The sequence below is a fragment of the Dendropsophus ebraccatus genome, chromosome 9 (assembly GCF_027789765.1).
Source record: "Dendropsophus ebraccatus isolate aDenEbr1 chromosome 9, aDenEbr1.pat, whole genome shotgun sequence".
Taxonomy (NCBI): Eukaryota; Metazoa; Chordata; class Amphibia; order Anura; family Hylidae; genus Dendropsophus; species Dendropsophus ebraccatus.
This window is the reverse complement of record NC_091462.1, coordinates 34,133,678-34,152,904: the sequence shown is the minus strand read 5'-3', so window position 1 is coordinate 34,152,904 and position 19,227 is coordinate 34,133,678. Positions and strand designations below refer to the sequence as shown.

Here is a 19,227-nt window from a genome sequence, read left to right as displayed (position 1 = left end):
GGTTAATAGGAGTTGTGTAAACAGCATTCCCCTGCTAGCCACACTATTGCTGTAACGGAAGTTATGGAAAGAGCATAGGTCAGCATAAGACAGTTCCCTCTTGAGCACGGGGTGCTGAGGATGCAGGTAAGTCTCTTACCATTTGGAGCAATGTGGGCAGGGCTACTGCTCCCAGAGCACCCATCTGGCCCGCCCCAGGGGCGGATCAGTGCGCTGGGGGTGGTAGCCCCCCCCCCCTCCAGTGCTCTATATGGTAGTTACCCCTTTAATCCCAATATATGGCAGTGTGCTCTTTATGTTGAGATAGGAGCGGACCCCAAATATCCTCTCAATATTCCAAAAATGTCCAGATGGGCATACCTACTTCTTTAACAGGAAGTCAGCTGGCCCAGGACAGAACACTTTACATAAAACCATGTCATTTTCTCTTGCGGCTGGTCACATAATTCAGCTACAGTAATGAAATGTATTGATGCAGCTGAGCTGGAATGAAATAAACAGCGCTGTAGAAATAGTGACGGTGAATGTACAATATGTGGGCAAACAAAAAAAAAATGGAGTGCCTCTATTACTGTGTGAAGGGGAAACATGAATTTCTAGTTATCTAGCTAAAGAGATAGATAAAGAAATTCATACTTTTGGTAGCCCACCATGCATATAGATAAAAGCACATAAAAGCAGGAAAAGTACAAAGTGACCCAATTATTTATGTAACTTTAGACCTAACGTTTTAATGGTTAAAATAAAGTTTAAAAACATATGGCCCTGATTCTGGCCTTTTAACTCTAAAGACTTGAGGATATTCAGACATCTTTAGCTCCATCACTATTATTACCATTGATATAGAATATAACTTTACTACACTCCTGGGCTCTTACCGGCTCTGTACATACTTATATATATAGAAGTAGACATACGGTTTATATTCAACTAATATTTCTTAGTTTTGGAAAAGGATATTGAGACATCAGGGCCGGGCAAAGCTGAGCGTTGGGCATGAACACACAATGCATCAAGATGAAGTCGTCTACAGCGGTATCTAAAAAAAATCGTGAACACGAGATACATGAGAACACAAGAAATTATAAGCAGAAATACACTGACTGACATCTTACTATTAATATTCTTTTATCTATAGGTATGTACATGAGTGCTGGTCCTTCAGCCTGGACCTCTAGATAAAGCCAGCTCATTCTTGACAAAAAATGTTACAACCTAAATAGTGGAAATCTGAATATAAACATTTATTTTGTCCGATAAACTGGCGGGCACCATAATAAAAACTGAACGGACACCATGAAAGTTAATGGGGTCAGTGAGGCACATTTGCTGTCTGGTGCACAATGGGTCTGGCAACTGAAAATTTTCTTCACTTAGAGAAAAGAGAAAAGCATAGCAGTACCTAGCCTTAAAAAGGTTGTCCAAAAGTTTTTAAAAAATTTAAATTGAAAAAATAACCATAACGGTCCCCATTGGACTATGGTGCAGCAATAATATTCACTGGCCACAGCAGTAATACAATGATGCACAATACAGAATTATTGGACTAGTAAGGCTAGGTTCACACTGCGTTTTCAGCATCCGTTTAACGGATCCGTTTTTTTTTAACGTCCAGAAAAATAAGGTCAGCAACGTTTTTTTGTCCGTTTTGGTCCGTCAAAAAAAACGGATCCGTTTTTTTTTATAATGGAAGTCAATGGAAAAACAGATGCACACAAATGAATCCGTTTTTTGCGATCCGTTTTTTATGCGTTTTTTTCAAAAAACGGATGCGTTAAACGGATGCTGAAAACGCAGTGTGAACCTAGCCTAAGTGAATGAGCAAACATCCACATAAAGTGGTACTTCCAGAATGGATGAAGCATGTGCATGGTGCTCTATTCATTTGGGGATACAATTTTGCTCAGTTCTCAGAATTGATGGGGGGCCCAGAAGTGTGACCCCTGATGTTCAGCTTCTTATCCTCTATACTGTGAATGGGGAATGACTTTAAGAGATGAGATGATCTGTTTAAGTAAGTCGTGGCAAAAAATAAATAAATAAATCCACAAACATTGTAAACGGGTGATAAGTGATGACTGTAAATTATTTCATACCACACATCGGAGCCATCTTTTTATGTGGCGAGTTAACATATATATATAGATTATAAGCACTCGCAAGCAGGGTCCTCTTCCCCATGTATCAGTCTGCCATTTGTCTTCATGTTATGTGTTTTGATCTTGTATTGTTCCTGTTTGTTACCTCTATCGCTTTTATAGTGCTCTGGAATTAAGGGCGCTTTATAAATAAGTAATAATAATAATTATAATAATAATAATTTACCTATTGATTCATTCATGCTAGGCTCCAGTCGCATCGTTTCTAAAAAATGTTCCAGAATTTTCTCTGGATTCCCAGACATCACCGTGTACCTAGAAATGACAGAGAACAGCTTTCTTTACTGCTATTGGAAGGATGGATGTATGTGTTCTATACCATTGTCATGAAAAAAGAATGAAAACAGAATCAATTCTATTTGTGATTTATGGAACAAGAAACACTAGGAGTTCTCGTGAAGATTTTACTAACAAAAATGCAATATAAGTATATAAAATGGCAAAAATGGGAATTTTGTATTCTGAGGGGAAAAAAAAAAATATATTTATATATATATATATATATATACTCATTGTCAAATGGTTTTAATGTTAACTTCATGTGGCTTTCAGGCCCGAGGTGTTGCCAACTTCTGAATGTTTCGCTCACCAATGATACCAAATATGACATACGATTAGTATATTAGAGAATAGAATTCACAGCATGTTCCAAATATATCTGATAGTATATGAAGTACTCTCACTAGGAGCAGCTATTGGCTATTGCAAGTTTTCCAGCAGTTTACAACCCATCCTAGTAGTCTGTATGTTTAACATGGCAGAGCAGGTATACATCATAGTAAAATAACCTATGGTATACTGACTCTTCTGGGACTGACACCTATGAGGAAACCCAAGGCCTGTTTAAAGTAGTTATCCATACACTCGTGTGACCATCACTCCAGTCACTGTCTAACCAGGATTATGGGATTCCCAATGCTATTCCCAGAGGTAGAGCACCAATTTATATGAAGTTTATGTCATATTATAATACATAATTAGTGTGCGGCGGGGCAGCACACTAATTGGCTGCGGGACATTTAGTGGCGAACCCCCGAAGCAAGCCAGATCGTGTAGCAGGTAATGTATAAGCTCTGTCCGGCAGGGGGGGGGGTTAACTGGGCGGTCTCCTCACATACTGGGTTGACATCCCGCTGCAAGTATGCCGGCCCATAGACATTACGGGGCAGGGATCCGCAGCGGATTTCTCGTCTGATCCATCATGTTTGTTCCCTAAGCACAGTTTATACCATTGGAAAATGTGTGTACTGTATTAAGTAACTGAATGGACCACATGTAAATTTCAGGGACACAGGCCCTTATTCAATGGGAGCCATGGGTAACCCCTTTAAATGAATAATTTGGAATATCCAGCATGTATAGTACATAGTGGTATAGAACATACTTATATGGTGATTGTGTGTTTGCTTGGGCCGACACTTGTTGGCCAGATGGGATCTTCTCCAACACCAAGACATCCTGATCATGTTCCTTCAATCTCACTGTATTAGCCTCAACATCCTGAAAGGAAAGTAATCACAGAGAATATATTTGTTAAAATCTTCTTTTTAGACAAAAGAATCAGCAGAGACCTGGACCATTGTAGTTCTCCATACAGTTAATGTACTAGAGTCAGTAGTGGATTATAATAGGTCCTTTTTGGGCGGTAGCCTGGGGCCCTGAGCTCCTGGGGGGGCCCATGGCCACCCAAAAAGAATTATACTTTCAGTGGTATACTGTCTCCTGGCTACATTTCTACCATGATTTGTAAAAAAAAATCGCTGATTTTTTTAACGCAATTTTGCGCAAATCAAGGCATCATGATATCATCTATCTTGTACTATAAACACCATGCTAGTGCTGCCATAGTTACAGTGGGGTGGGGGGCCCAGGCTTGGTGAACAGCCTGGGGCCTATGGTAAAGTTAATCCACCCCTGACTAGAGTAGTAGCTAGGCCTCACCCAGGGAAGCAGAGCTATACAGTCTATAGAGCCTGTCTCCTGTAACAAGTGGGATGGAGCAGAGAGCCAGGAGCGCACAGCTTTGGGCTATAGCGAGCTGATAATATCTGGCAAATGGCGCAGAACTCAGCACTGCAACAATGAAAAGTTTTGACACGTCTGTGTCAGTCATTCTTTAATCGTTTATACAGACCATCTTTCTAGTTATGTACACAATTCAACCTCCCTTAAATATTCAATTCACTTTACCAGCCGAGACATTTATCCAATGTAGGGAAATGGTGCAGCCTAATGATCCTTAAATATAACCCTACTTGTATGTGATCTGCAAAGAGGAGACCACCTACTTCATTTGCTGGTCTTTTCTTCCACTCCATGACATATTTATATCTCTCTCTCTCTCTCTCTCTATATATATATATATATATATATATATATATATATATATATATATATATATATATATAGTATATACATACTATATATGACCCAGCTGATTACTGAACCAGTAAAATCCCATATTAGTGAGTGGATGTTGTTCTTATACTACAAAATTCATTGACTGTTTAAATATTTAAGTTGCCTTTGGTCTTCTTCAACGGCAAAAGCTACAGAAAACTCATACTTTCATGTGGAACAGGTATAGGAACACTGCTCCAACAGAGGATCGAGGAGAATATAGGCTGAGGATGTAATTCTTACCAATAATGTATTCTCCTAATATATTATACCATTTTATATTATTATTACTACTGTATAATACCATATATTATTATTATTATTTTTATTATACCACTGTATAATACCATATTATATTATTATACTACTTTATAATGCCTATTATTATTATTATTCCACTGTATAATACCATATTATATTATTATTATTATACTGTATAATACCATATTCTGGCCCGGATTATAGGAGAACCCATATTTATGTATATGTGTGGTGTATGTATAATATGTGTACAGATGAGTATATGGGCAATGATTTTATAATCATACTTTTATCTAATCTCAGAATATAGATAGTTTAGTATTGTATTTTTCTGTTATTTGAGATTTTTATATTTGTCAGTATTGTAAATTTACATTTTTGCTTGCACAGCATGGAGGCAGCAGATGGCAAATGAACTCCCATGCTGTGCTACACCATTAATATAACGTGTCTATGCTATTTATGTAAGGTGTATTAGAAGGGTGATGATATATAAATAGAATAGTATACCCTATGGCAACCTACATTAATAGTGTAGTGCACCAGCTGTGGCATCTATACAGCAGCATTATTTGTGTGTACAGTAAACTGAATGTATTGGTTATATGGTGGAAGGAAGTATACTGTATGTATAGTATATAACAGTATTTAGTACATAGCAGTATGAGTTGTGTATGGGATTTAGAGCGGTAATATTTATATGTACTTATTGTCCTGGCCACCATATTACATTGCACAGAGCTAAGCAGGTATATCAATATGTACAGGCGTAGAAACGCACATGTTTGCCATTTTATATAATTTTGCTACATGTCATAAGCTCTATGTGACGTACAATGGTGGACCAGCGTATACAACTTGTTCATGTGCTAAGTAAAATTTCCATAAAGGCTAATCTATATAGAAACAGGATTTTAGGATTTTACATATATGGCTTTTTAAAAGCTACTGTGTCACATTGAAAACACAGTTCAATGCAGGTCATCATGTTGTGGAGTCAAAGGAGCTGAGCAGATTGAGATATATATATATATATATATATATATATATATATATATATATATATATATATATAAATGTATTCATTTAAAACACTTATTTTGCACTTAGGAGTCCAGTGGGACTGACAGTATAAAGAAAGCTGTCAAAGCGAGTAGGACAGCCCACTGGACTCCAAAGCCCAGAGTATGTTGTTTTAAATGAATAACTTACTAGTTATACTCTGGTTGGATTGGCTCACCAGGGTAGCAGAGGATCCTTTGGTCAGCCCAAACTGTAACACAATACAGAAGACATGTCCATGTTAAAACTCACACGCAGGATTCTGTTGAAGTCCTCTTTGTCCACCCTGAGGAAGTGGCAGTTGTCTTCTCGCAGGACAATGGAGGCCGCTCGGGGAGCATCATTTACTAATGCCAACTTCCCAAAGTCATCTCCTTCATGTAAGGTACAAACCACACCCTGTAAATGGATAAGAAGGAACCATGAATACTGATCAAAAGTAAATCTGAATAACTATAACTATTATTAAAGGGATACTCTGTTCACACTCTGTTCACACCTACAGGATCTGCAGCAGATCTGCAGCAGATTTGATGCTGTGTTCAGTTACTTAAATGAAATCTGCTGCAGAAAATCAGCTGCAGATCCTGTAGGTGTGAACGCACCATAAAATTGTATTTAAAACAACTGGTGGCAAAAAGTTATACAGATATGTAAATTACTTCTATTTAAAAAAAAAAGCTCTCTGCTGCCACCACTGTCCAGATCAGCAACTGTAGGAAAGATTTTATATGGGGATTTGTTGCTGCTCTGGACAGTTCCTGCCATGGGCAGAGGTGGCAGCAGAGAGCACTGTGTCAGACTGGAAAAAATACACCACTTTTTGCAGGCACCAGACTACCCCTTTAAGGTTTTTCAATCTTTATAACTTTCTGACACCAGTTGGTTTAAGCATTATTCTGTTTCCCTCTGGAGGACCGCCGTAATACAGTCGTAAGACATCATGATAGTATATGCAGTAGATAAGTGTAATACCTTCCCATAGATGACCACATTTACTGATCCTTTTAAGATGATGTACCAGGACGTCCCCTCTTCTCCTTGATTAAACACTGCAAATAGAAAACACAACAGTTTGCAGTTCTAACATACTTTGCCATGACAACCATTTTCCATATGTCCTGTTAGTGCATATAAGTGAGACCCCCTCTCCTCCTCTGGACTCCACATTGTCACCACATTGTATATGGTCGCTATTCACCCGAAAGGCTACCATGTAAGGCTATGTTCCCACTACGTAAATGCCGCGGAAATCACGGCCGTTGTGCTACAGCCTGAGGGAATCCTGGCCAGAGTGTATACACTTAGGGGGACATTTATTAAGTCCGACGTTTTCTGCGCCCCGCAGCTCCGGCACTACGGAGATTTAACCTACTCCAGCTGAGCGCTGGAGTAGGTTTCCTGCGTATTTTTGGGCGAAACTAAACATGAATCGCGCGGACTCAGAGTCCACGCCCCCCGTTCCGTCCCCTCCACACCTCCTTCCCGCCCGGCGTACCCGGTGGAAAGTGCCGATTTGCAAATATTTTATTCGCAAAGCGGCCATTTGCGAATAAAGTATTTGCAAATCGCCATTTTCCGACAAAAAATAAAATACGCCGCTTGATACATGTCCCCCATAGCATACACTCTGGCCAGAACCCCTAGCGGCGCCATAGAAAACTGACATGTCAGTTTTCTGTGGCCGCAATTCAGTAAATAGCAGCCGCAGAAAACCCTGTCAGTTCACACAATAGAGCATGCGTCTCCAGCCGCTTGCGCTATTGTGTGCTGTGGGGAGTTCTGATGCGGACGTGCACGGATGCGCCCGCATCAGAACTCTGCGGCCCAAAAGATCATCCAGCCGTTACTGCAGTACCATCCGGGATGATCTTTTCACAGACCGGCCGTTCCGTGACGGCCGGTCTCTTACGAGGTCTGAACATAGCCTAACACTGCATTTCCTCTGCTTTGGCCACCATTAGGTTTAACCCTCTTAACAAGAAATGTTTCTTTACTTCTTACTGAAAAGATGTTCCCATTCTTCCGGGGTGCTCATTCTTAAAGCGTAACCATATTTTTAACAAAATTCAGATATGTTATTGTGATTCTGTTGAATTCAATGTCAGAATTTCCCTAAGTTCTCCCCCAATTTTTTTCTTATTTTTGTAATTGTTACAGATTGAAAAATTAAAGGGCTTATCCAGCGTTAGAAAAACATGGCCACTTTCTTCCAGAGACCACTCTTGTCTCCAGTTTGGGTGGGGTTCCGCAACTCAGTTCTATTGAAGTGAATGGAGCTTAATTGCAAACCTCATGTGAACTGGAGAGAAGAGTCAGGTTGTCTCTGGAAGAACATGGCCCTGTTTTCCTAACTCTGGATAACCCCTTTAAACACCAGGAACCTTTTTTCCAACCAAATTTGTGCCACATATACTTACAGTTTGGCATAAACTACATTTCAAGGAACATCTCATCTATGAGGAGCTCTAGCCCCCAAAAGAAAACATTTGCCTGAATGAGCCGGAAATGTGTGCACATGGCATTAAAGTGTCATTGTTGTTACAAAAAAGTTTTGACATGTCATAAAGACATGCACAAAACTTTTGATCGGTCCAGGTCTGAGTGTTCAAACCTGTACCGATCAGGAGAAGGAGTGGGGAGAAGACACACTGCAGCGCATCCACTCTCTGAGTTAGAAAAAAAGAGTCTGACTCTTTTTTCTAACTTTTTTGTAACTCAGAGCAAAGAATGGTCGGGTCTTCTTCCATCTATCTCACTGAGACCCAGACAGATCAACAGTTTTTGTAATGACAGTAACACTTTAGGCTATGTTCACACAACGTATGTTTTAGTAAAAGTACAGCCGTTGTTGCAATTGGCAACAACGGCCCTACCTTGTACAAGAACATATGTTGCCTTGCTTTCTATGGTATCCGGGCACATAGTTTACACTTTGGCCAGGAGTGAATAGCAGCCGGTGAAAGCCCTGTCAGTGCTCACTATGAAGCGAGCGGTTCATAGTGTGCTCAGATGCGCCCGCATAAGAATTTTGCGGCATGAAAGATCATCCGTCCGGTACTGCAGTACTGCAGTACCATCTGGGATGATCTTTTCAGAGACCGGCTGTTCTGTGACCTAGAGCCTGTTAGTTTAGAGAATACTTGGTATACGTTTTAGGACACAACTTTTACTCGTCCTTGTAAGTATAGATATCAGGTCTTTTTCACTTTATTTTGTATGTTATGTCATATTAAAATGCTGATAATAATTACTTAATATTAATAATTTAGGTTAATTTAGTATCTAACATCAGTCTGTAACAATAGAGTTTGGTTTTTCCTGTATTTCTTCCTATAAGCCTCTCATGGTCTACAGGAGCCGCAGCTCTCTATTACAGATGTTGGTAGAATTCCACTTACGCACTGTTCCCGCCTTTGGGTGAGATTCAAAGATTAAAAATCCGGCCAGTTCCCTTTTAACCTTGAAGAGAGAACACAACAGTAATAAATCTATGTCCAGGGTTATTTCTCTCGAGAGCAGCCACAGACCAGACCACACATAACTAAGAGAAGGAAACTCTCAAGGCGACCCACCGTGGTGGAGAGATGAGATAAGGCTTTAATGTGAATGAGTTCTTCAAATATAATTTCTAGGTCATCAACCGTCCGCTGGCCAGGCCTGAAAATTGGAAACACAAACATATACAAACTTTAAAGCAGACTCTTTAAAGGGGAACTATCAGCAGGTTAGATGAATCTAACCTGCTGATAGACCCCTATTGTGCAGTAGATGTGGAGGATGAAAGTATGTCTCTTACCTTCATACTCTGCACCGTTCCAGTGCATTTGGTTGTTTGCTCCATAGTCTGGTACGACCGCTAGGAGCACTGGGGCACCGTAGGGAGCACTGCCCGCCCCAATAGCGCCATAGGGCAGGCCAAATCGCAATATGGGTGCGGAGCAGTGCTCCTAACAGTCTTACTGAGCCGTGGAGCAAACGACAAAATGCACCGGAGCGGTGCCGAGCATGAAGTTAAGAGATATATGGACAATTGGGGCATATCAACAGGTTAGACTTAGGTTTTTTTAGAACTATACAATACTAAGCATACTAAGTTCGAAATCAAAAAGGTAACACAACAAAGTCTAACACATAAAATATGCTATATATATACATATATATATATATATATATATATATATATATATATATACACAGTGGTACCTTGGTATAAGAGTAACTTGGATTAAGAGCGTTTTAGTTTAAGAGCTCACAGTTTTTCAAAATTGTGACTTGATTTAAGAGCATTGCTTTGGTTTAAGAGCTCCCTGTACTGGGTGGGAGCGTGAGTGTGGGAGGGGCATGGTCTGCATAGTGAGGTCTACAGCCCTGTACTCTGACCCAGGAAGTCTCCCTCACCTTCCAAATCATAGCAGATCCACTTCAGGCTTAGGCTTGCATCAGGGGACAGGACTGTGGAGGTAATCTCTTCATAGCTGTAACCCCTTTCTCCCCAGACAGAGAATGCTGCTATACTGTGCCCACATCTGTCCTGCTTATTCCTTCATGCACCCTGCAGTCTCTGTCAGTCGTTGTGTTTCCCATCCTCTCCATTATGGGGATCTGCAGTTCCATCCAGTATCTACAAACTGCTGCTGTTTTCAGGTTTCTGCACTTACTGGACATTATACTCCACATGCTGATTGCTATACTGTACAGTAATTTATAATATCACATATTCAGCTGTTTCTAAATGTTTGTTTCATCTCTTTTACATGTTATTCAGAATATAAAATCATTATTTTGGGGGTGTGAAACCAATTGTCTGCATTTCAGTGATTTCTTATGGGAAACTTTGCTTTGGTTTAAGAGTGGATTTGGATTACAAGCACTGTCCTGGGACAAATTATGCTCGTAATCCAAGGCCCTACTGTATATATATATGTTTTTATATATAAACATATAAAAAATATTATGAAGTATGAAATCAAATTACGGTTTTCTGAGAATCATTCTCATGTGTGCATCGGGTCCTGTTTGGGACAAGAGAAGAAGGGTGTCCTGGAGGTCTTCCTCACTCTCCCGTTTCTCCTCATCGGTTGGCATAGGCACATCGTCATGCTCATCGTCAAGAAACCGATAAAACAAGTATTTATCCTGGAAGTAGTATTCCTGGTCAACTGTGGGAAGATAAGAGAATGCATTCACGTGATTTACATTTATCTGTAGGTATTTGATTTAGGAAATCAGTAAGCCGCAATAAAATATACACAGTAATTTTATGTTATATTGTAATATTTAGCCGCCGTAATCATATATCATCATGCAGAGGTACAGCTGCTCAGTGTATTTTGAATGCTCACAAAGTATTTGCAGAGTAATCTGCAGATCAGCGTTTCGGTCATTCAATCATCTACAAGTTGTTAAGTAAATAACCAGCAAATAATTTTGTACCAGGGTAAGGCGACATGTTGCAGACATGCTGCAGTGTTTCTAAACAGAAAATCTACAACATTTACAGTTAATGGCAAATTGGATGAGGGAGTCCCCTGAGGAAGCCAAACTTGGTGGAAAACATAGGTCTTTAGGGAGCAGACCTCTTGGATCTCTAATTGATTATATTATCTACAGTTTATCATTGGGCTCAACTTGTTTTAATTATCCTCATCATCATCATTTTTTTCAAAAACCGGATGGAAGAAAACATGGAGGCATCTGTGTAGATGCTTTTTGATCAGTTTTTCCACTGACTTTCATTATTTAAAAAAAAAAAAAAAAAAAAACCCAAAACAGATATTTAATATGCATTTACAGTCCTATACATCTCATGAGTGCTGTATAACTCGTGCAGCCACCAGAGGGCAAAGCACGGCCATATATATATCTGGAGGAGAGCAGTGAAGCGCGGCGAGCAATGTTCCTTCTGAACGGAGGGATCTGCAAATATAACAGTTAAGAGCATAATCTAATAAAATCTCCATGCTGAAGGGCTTTACTAACAATCTGTTGTTCACTGCAAGCCTACATGTTTTTATCCTAATGAGTTCACCTTTTAACGCTATGATTTCCAGATTTCATAAAGCCGAGCTACATAATGAAGTATAATGAACAGCATTAAGACGTAGCCCCTACTGTGATCCTCAGACCCCTAAATATGTAACTGATAACACAGCCTAAGTGTATGGCTAGGTTCACACACCACCTTTTTTTGGCCGGCTTTCTGGACGTCTGTGATTTTGAGGCCAAATAACGTCCGTTATTTTGAAATCATGGGTGCCATTTCAAAATAATGGAGGTTATCTGGCCTCAAAATCACAGACTTCCAAAAACGTCCATCAGACGGCCAAAAAAAATGCGGTGTGTGTACCTAGCTAGGAAAATTACAAGACGACATGATCTACTGTGATCACGGATTATATAAGTGCCTTGTCACTATCTCTCTATTGCACTTCTTCTTTTTCTTCTATTTCTCTTATGCTTTGTAAATATTTTGTTTATTAGTGTTAAAAATCCAAATAAAAAAAAAAATAAAATAAAATAAAAAACAACTTAGCCAGGAGGAGACAAGAGTCTAAGTGACTAGAAAAGAGGAGCGGTGATTGCTACCATAGGGCTCATGGCCGTAATGAGGCCCAGTTCTGCCACATTCAGTAAAATTATGTAAAATGAGACAGAGGCCTATTGTATGCTGCCATACATATAAGACTAAGCTCAGATGCCCAAGAGGCTTAGTGTGTATAATGATAAATAATACAGGGGGATATTAATGAGCAACATTCCTACAGTTTATTTAAAGGGAAATAACTGTTAATTTTTTTTTATTATTTGTCATATAGACATTCTATATAGAATTACTGATTCTATTGTTTGTGATGGGAAAAATACCCCAGGGTATGGCTACTTTGGCAGATCTATAGGGTACAGCTGGTGTTTATCTTGGGTGAGAAATGGTAATGGTAGCATTGCTAAGTGCCAGTTAAATGGGCTATCCCAGGATTAAAAATGATCACCTCTCTGCTGGATAGGTGATGACAAGCTGATCGGTGGGGGATTGACCACTAGGACCCCCAGTGATCACAAAATCAGAGGCAGCTTTTCTCCCAAGTGAATGGAGCAGCAGGATACAGTCACTTGGAGCATCATGGGGATTAATTACAATACTAGGGGCATCATGGGGGATTAATTACAATACTAGGGGCATCATGGGGGATTAACTACAATACTAGGGGCAACATGGGGGATTAACTACAATACTAAGGGCATTATAGGGGCTTAGCTACAATACTAGGGGCACCATGGGGGATTAACTACAATAATAGAGCCATCATGGGGGATTAACTACAATACTAGGGGCATCATGGGGGATTAACTACAATACTAGGGGCATCATGGGGGATTAACTACAATACTAGGGCATCATGGGGGATTAACTACAATAATAGAGCCATCATGGGGGATTAACTACAATACTAGGGCATCATGGGGGGATTAACTACAATACTAGGGCATCATGGGGGATTAACTACAATACTAGGGCATCATGGGGGGGATTAACTACAATACTAGGGGCATCATGGGGGCAGTGGTTATCACAATACTAGGGGCATCATGGGGGATTAACTACAATACTAGGGGCTTTATGGAAGATTAACTACAATACTAGGGGCATCATGGGGGATTAACTACAATACTAGGTGCATCATGGGGGATTAACTACAATACTAAGGGCATTATAGGGGCTTAGCTACAATACTAGGGCATCATGGGGGATTAACTACAATAATAGAGCCATCATGGGGGATTAACTACAATACTAGGGGCATCATGGGGGATTAACTACAATATATATATGTAGATCAGCTCACCCCAGATAATTAATGGCGCATGCAGGTACACGAGTCTCCGGGTTTGGAGTGGAGCACGTGGAAATATATGCGGGCCGTGTCCCGTATCGGCAAATCCAACGTAGAAAGAGATTTTCCACAGCTCCTTAGGATAGTGCGAATTCTTTATTGGTACATATACGGTGAAATTAAAAACTGGTTAAAATCACGCCGACGCGTTGCGGAGGCAGCCCTCCTTAATCATGGCAATGTAACTACTATACAAATAAGCCTTATATAATGTGTAGGATGTACCAAATACCACTGACTCCACCCCCACAAAGGTGGGAGGGAGAGGGAAAGGGAGGGGGAAGGGGAAAGGAAGGAGAAAGGGGTGGGGGAGGGGGAAGGGGGAAGGGGGGAGGAAGGGGGAGGGGGAGGGGGGGGGGAGGGAAAGGAGAGGGGAGGGAAGGGGAAGAAAGGAGTGGAAAGGGGGGGGGGGGGGGGGGAGGAACGTCCCACAGATCAACAACGGAAAAGTAGCTGCATAATAATTAATCAATATTCAGTGATATATATATGGTATACTGTGTGATAACAAAAGCAGGTATATGGTAATCCGTTGTGATACATTGTTGGAAGATAACCGAAATGACAGAGAATGAAAATGGCAAAAAAAAAAAAAAAAAAAAAAAAAAAAAAAAAATTCCTTTCAAAAAAAAAAAAAAAATTTTTTTTTTTTTTTTTTTTTCCTTCTGTTCTTTTCCCTTCCCAAAAAAAAAAAAAAAAACACATATTCATTATTATTATCAAAAAGTATTATCAAAAAATGTAGAAGAGATCCGTTTTTAGGTTCATGCCCTGGGGAAAACGTGTGGCCAAGTTTAGGATCCAATATGCTTCCCGTTTTCTGAGGAGCTTGGCCCAGTCCCCACCTCTAGGGGGTTTATTCACTTTTTCTATAGCTATTATTTTGAGCGTGCTAGTGTCACCCATGTGGCATTGATGAAAATGTCTGGACAAACCAGACATAGATTTTGTCCCCCATGGTGCCGTTGTGGAACGGATGTCACGCATGTGCTCAGAGAAACGGACCTTCAGTTTCCTGATAGTGGACCCTACATATTGGACGAGGCAAGATGAACATTCCGCAAGGTATATCACGTGTGTGCTAGAACAATTGATGAAACTCTTGATGGTATAAGAGTTTCCCGTAATGTGTGACAAGAAAGAATGGGTTTTAAGTGAAAATGTGCACATTGGACATCTGGGGGCAGCACATCTAAAAAAGCCAGTCATGTTGAGCCAGTTCTTGTTGGTCCTTGCTAGATGTTCAGTTTTAAGTGTGGATGGTGACAGGATGTTGCCCAGAGTTTGACCCTTCTTGGCCACACATTTAACCCCCCCTGTAAGTGCTTGTTCACACAGGGTATCTTGATACAAGATAGGAATATATTTAGTTATGATAGTCTGTATGTCCTTAAACTGGGGACTGAATGGGGTGGAAAAAATGAGTGGGACTATGCCATTCGTAGTGTGTTCAATTTTGTGTTTGTTATCTTTTCTATCCGTGAGATGATATGTGCGGTCATGGCTCTCGGCGATGTTGCGTGCCCGATTGATGGTATGGTCATTATAGCCTCGGTTACGTAGTCTCTCAGTGAGTTGCATGGCACTAGCCAAATAAGCTTGCTGAGTGGTGCAATTGCGTATTGTTCTTATGAATTCCCCGATGGGGAGATTTTTGGTAACATGTTTCGGGTGACTACTATGGGCGTGGAGTATGCCGTTGCCAGCAGAAGGTTTCCTGTATAATGTACTTGTGATTTTGTCTCCCTCCCAGGACAATAGAACATCTAAAAAAGGAATAGAGTGGATCTCGTATTGAAAAATAAATTTGAGGTTCAATGTGTTGCCATTAATGTAATTAACGAAATCCTTGGCTCTCTCAGCGTCGCCCGCCCATACCAGGAGGAGGTCGTCGATGTACCTCCCATACCAAAGGATAAAACCTCGGTATGGGTTGTGTGTATTGTACAGGACGACCTCCTCCCAGTATGCCATGTAGATGTTGGCAAGGGACGGTGAGAAAGCAGCCCCCATGGGGCAGCCCCTGACCTGCAAGAAATAAGCATCTCCAAACTGAAAAAAGTTGTTGGATAATAAAAAATGTGTGACTTCCAAAATAAACATACAAAAAGGATTGCTGTAATTCCCATATTTGTGCAGGTGGTAGGATAATGCTGTAATGGACAGGTCATGTGGCAAAGAGGGGTAAAGTGCCACCACATCACAGGATAGCCAAGTGGCATCCCGTATGGGTGGCAATTTATCCAAAGCAGAGAGGAGGCTCTTGCTGTCACGAATAAAGCCTATGCTGCGTGTGGCCAAAGGCTGTAACAAAGTATCAAGCCAAGTGCATAGGGGTTCCAAAAGGGAGCCAATGCCCGAAACTATAGGGCGAAAGGGTGGAGGAAATACTCCCTTATGAGTTTTGGGTAGAGCATGAAACACAGGAATTTTAGGGAAGGGGGGCAACATGTGTTTACATTGTTTAGTGGTCAGAAAACCCCCCTCCTGGCCTGTATCCAGGATGCCTTGTAGTTTTGTCCTGACTGTGTCCGTGGGGTCTGAGGAGAGGGGCCTATACGTGGAGGTGTCGCCAAGAATGGTGAGAACCTCACGTACGTAGAGGTCCCTGTCCAGGACAACCACTGACCCCCCCCTTGTCAGATGGGCGTATGACAAGGTAGGGGTTGGACATCAAATCCTTAAGAGCAGATCTTTCACCTCTAGACAGATTCCTCAAGGAATTTTTTTTTTTTTTTTTGCCATTTTCATTCTCTGTCATTTCGGTTATCTTCCAACAATGTATCACAACGGATTACCATATACCTGCTTTTGTTATCACACAGTATACCATATATATATCACTGAATATTGATTAATTATTATGCAGCTACTTTTCCGTTGTTGATCTGTGGGACGTTCCTCCCCCCCCCCCCCCCCTTTCCACTCCTTTCTTCCCCTTCCCTCCCCTCTCCTTTCCCTCCCCCCCCCTCCCCCTCCCCCTTCCTCCCCCTTTCTCCTTCCTTTCCCCTTCCCCCTCCCTTTCCCTCTCCCTCCCACCTTTGTGGGGGTGGAGTCAGTGGTATTTGGTACATCCTACACATTATATAAGGCTTATTTGTATAGTAACAAAACACAGTAATCACTGAACTCAAGGAGAACAGCGAAAAAAATTCCAATGAAGTACTCAATCAAGAGTCTCCACTGATGCCCCCAAAAATTTTTGGGGGCATCAGTGGAGACTCTTGATTGAGTACTTCATTGGAATTTTTTTCGCTGTTCTCCTTGAGTTCAGTGATTACTGTGTTTTGTTGGTTGATTTTTCATTGCCCCAACTAGCCAGAATCCTACCCCACACTGACGAGGGGCAAAAACCCCGAAACGGCTGTCTGTGGGTGGAAGCCTGCCTTTGCAAGCCCTTGTCATGATCGCAATACTCGCACCTTGAGTTAGACATTGACAAAAGGGGCCACCCTGTTGTTTCCCTGTCTATGTTCCAATACTCGCAACCGAGTGGGACTTAAGGGGTTATTTATCAGGGTGGTGTGGTGCTCTCCCCATCATGGAGGCACCCCGTTGGCAACAGGCTAGAGATATCTGGCTATCCCGTGTTTTGAGACTCGTAACTGAGGCTCCACGGACTCTTGTTTTGCATATTTAAATTTTTGGGGGCATCAGTGGAGACTCTTGATTGAGTACTTCATTGGAATTTTTTTCGCTGTTCTCCTTGAGTTCAGTGATTACTGTGTTTTGTTGGTTGATTTTTCATTGCCCCAACTAGCCAGAATCCTACCCCACACTGACGAGGGGCAAAAACCCCGAAACGGCTGTCTGTGGGTGGAAGCCTGCCTTTGCAAGCCCTTGTCATGATCGCAATACTCGCACCTTGAGTTAGACATTGACAAAAGGGGCCACCCTGTTGTTTCCCTGTCTATGTTCCAATACTCGCAACCGAGTGGGACTTAAGGGGTTATTTATCAGGGTGGTGTGGTGCTCTCCCCATCATGGAGGCACCCCGTTGGCAACAGGCTAGAGATATCTGGCTATCCCGTGTTTTGAGACTCGTAACTGAGGCTCCACGGACTCTTGTTTTGCATATTTTATTTGTATAGTAGTTACATTGCCATGATTAAGGAGGGCTGCCTCCGCAACGCGTCGGCGTGATTTTAACCAGTTTTTAATTTCACCGTATATGTACCAATAAAGAATTCGCACTATCCTAAGGAGCTGTGGAAAATCTCTTTCTACATTGGATTAACTACAATACTAGGGGCATCATGGGGGATTAACTACAATACTAGGGCATCATGGGGGGGATTAACTACAATACTAGGGCATCATAGGGGATTAACTACAATACTAGGGCATCATGGGGGGGATTAACTACAATACTAGGGCATCATGGGGGGGATTAACTACAATACTAGGGGCATCATGGGGGATTAACTACAATACTAGGGACTTTATGGAAGATTAACTACAATACTAGGGGCATCATGGGGGATTAACTACAATACTAGGTGCATCATGGGGGATTAACTACAATACTAGGGGCATCATGGGGGATTAACTACAATACTAGGGACTTTATGGAAGATTAACTACAATACTAGGGGCATCATGGGGGATTAACTACAATACTAGGTGCATCATGGGGGATTAACTACAATACTAGGGGCTTTATGGAAGATTAACTACAATACTAGGGGCATCATAGGGGATTAACTACAATACTAGGTGCATCATGGGGGATTAACTACAATACTAGGGCATCATGGGGGATTAACTACAATACTAGTGACATCATGGGGGATTAACTACAATACTAGGGCATCATGGGGGGATTAACTACAATACTAGGGGCATCATGGGGGATTAACTACAATACTAGGGGCATCATGGGGGCAGTGGTTATCACAATACTTTGCTTGGCCCCAGGTGATATGTAAATGCCCAAACGAACAGGAAAAAGCTTCCTCACCCTTGCCCTAGGGAATCACTTCCAGAATGATCCGTGCAGACACTGAACAAGCATGTCATAACAGATCATCAAAGTTTAACAATAAATATAATTATATATATAGAATCAGAAATGAACAGTAAAGAAGTACTGAACTTCTAAACCACATAAAATTATAAAAAAGTGTTGTCATTGGCTGATACACATGCTCTGTTAACAAATTGGCAACTATTCACTAGTAACATCCTCACCGTGGTTGAGGACTCCTTCCTCCAGCAGCACCTGCCACATGCCCACTGCTTGTGTCCGGGAGTGAACACATGAGCTCTGCTGCATCAACCAGTCCACCAGTTCAGTTCCTACACAGCACTGCCTGTTAGAGACATTTAAAATATTAACATAAAAAATATAACAATGCAATACAACAAAACAATACAATACAATACCGTACCTAGGTGTAAAACATCCCTTGAATTGATTTTTTTAACACTATTTAACATGTTTTATACCT

The 19,227-nt window shown here is 41.1% G+C and overlaps 1 protein-coding gene across 8 annotated transcripts in view; it reads right to left on the bottom strand.

Annotated features, from left to right (window-relative positions):
• The window catches only part of RAPGEF4 (Rap guanine nucleotide exchange factor 4), a 239,326-nt gene that overhangs the window by 64,559 nt on the left and 155,540 nt on the right, over positions 1–19,227 (bottom strand). For all 8 annotated transcript variants that reach the window (XM_069982933.1, XM_069982935.1, XM_069982937.1 and 5 more), the window contains 9 exons: positions 18,968–19,089; positions 10,861–11,044; positions 9,458–9,542; positions 9,284–9,344; positions 6,858–6,934; positions 6,135–6,281; positions 3,544–3,659; positions 2,326–2,414; positions 961–1,039 (listed from right to left, as the gene is read on the bottom strand). In XM_069982933.1, coding sequence (XP_069839034.1) covers positions 961–1,039; positions 2,326–2,414; positions 3,544–3,659; positions 6,135–6,281; positions 6,858–6,934; positions 9,284–9,344; positions 9,458–9,542; positions 10,861–11,044; positions 18,968–19,089 — 960 coding nt within the window. The remainder of the gene's footprint in view (positions 1–960; positions 1,040–2,325; positions 2,415–3,543; positions 3,660–6,134; positions 6,282–6,857; positions 6,935–9,283; positions 9,345–9,457; positions 9,543–10,860; positions 11,045–18,967; positions 19,090–19,227) is intronic.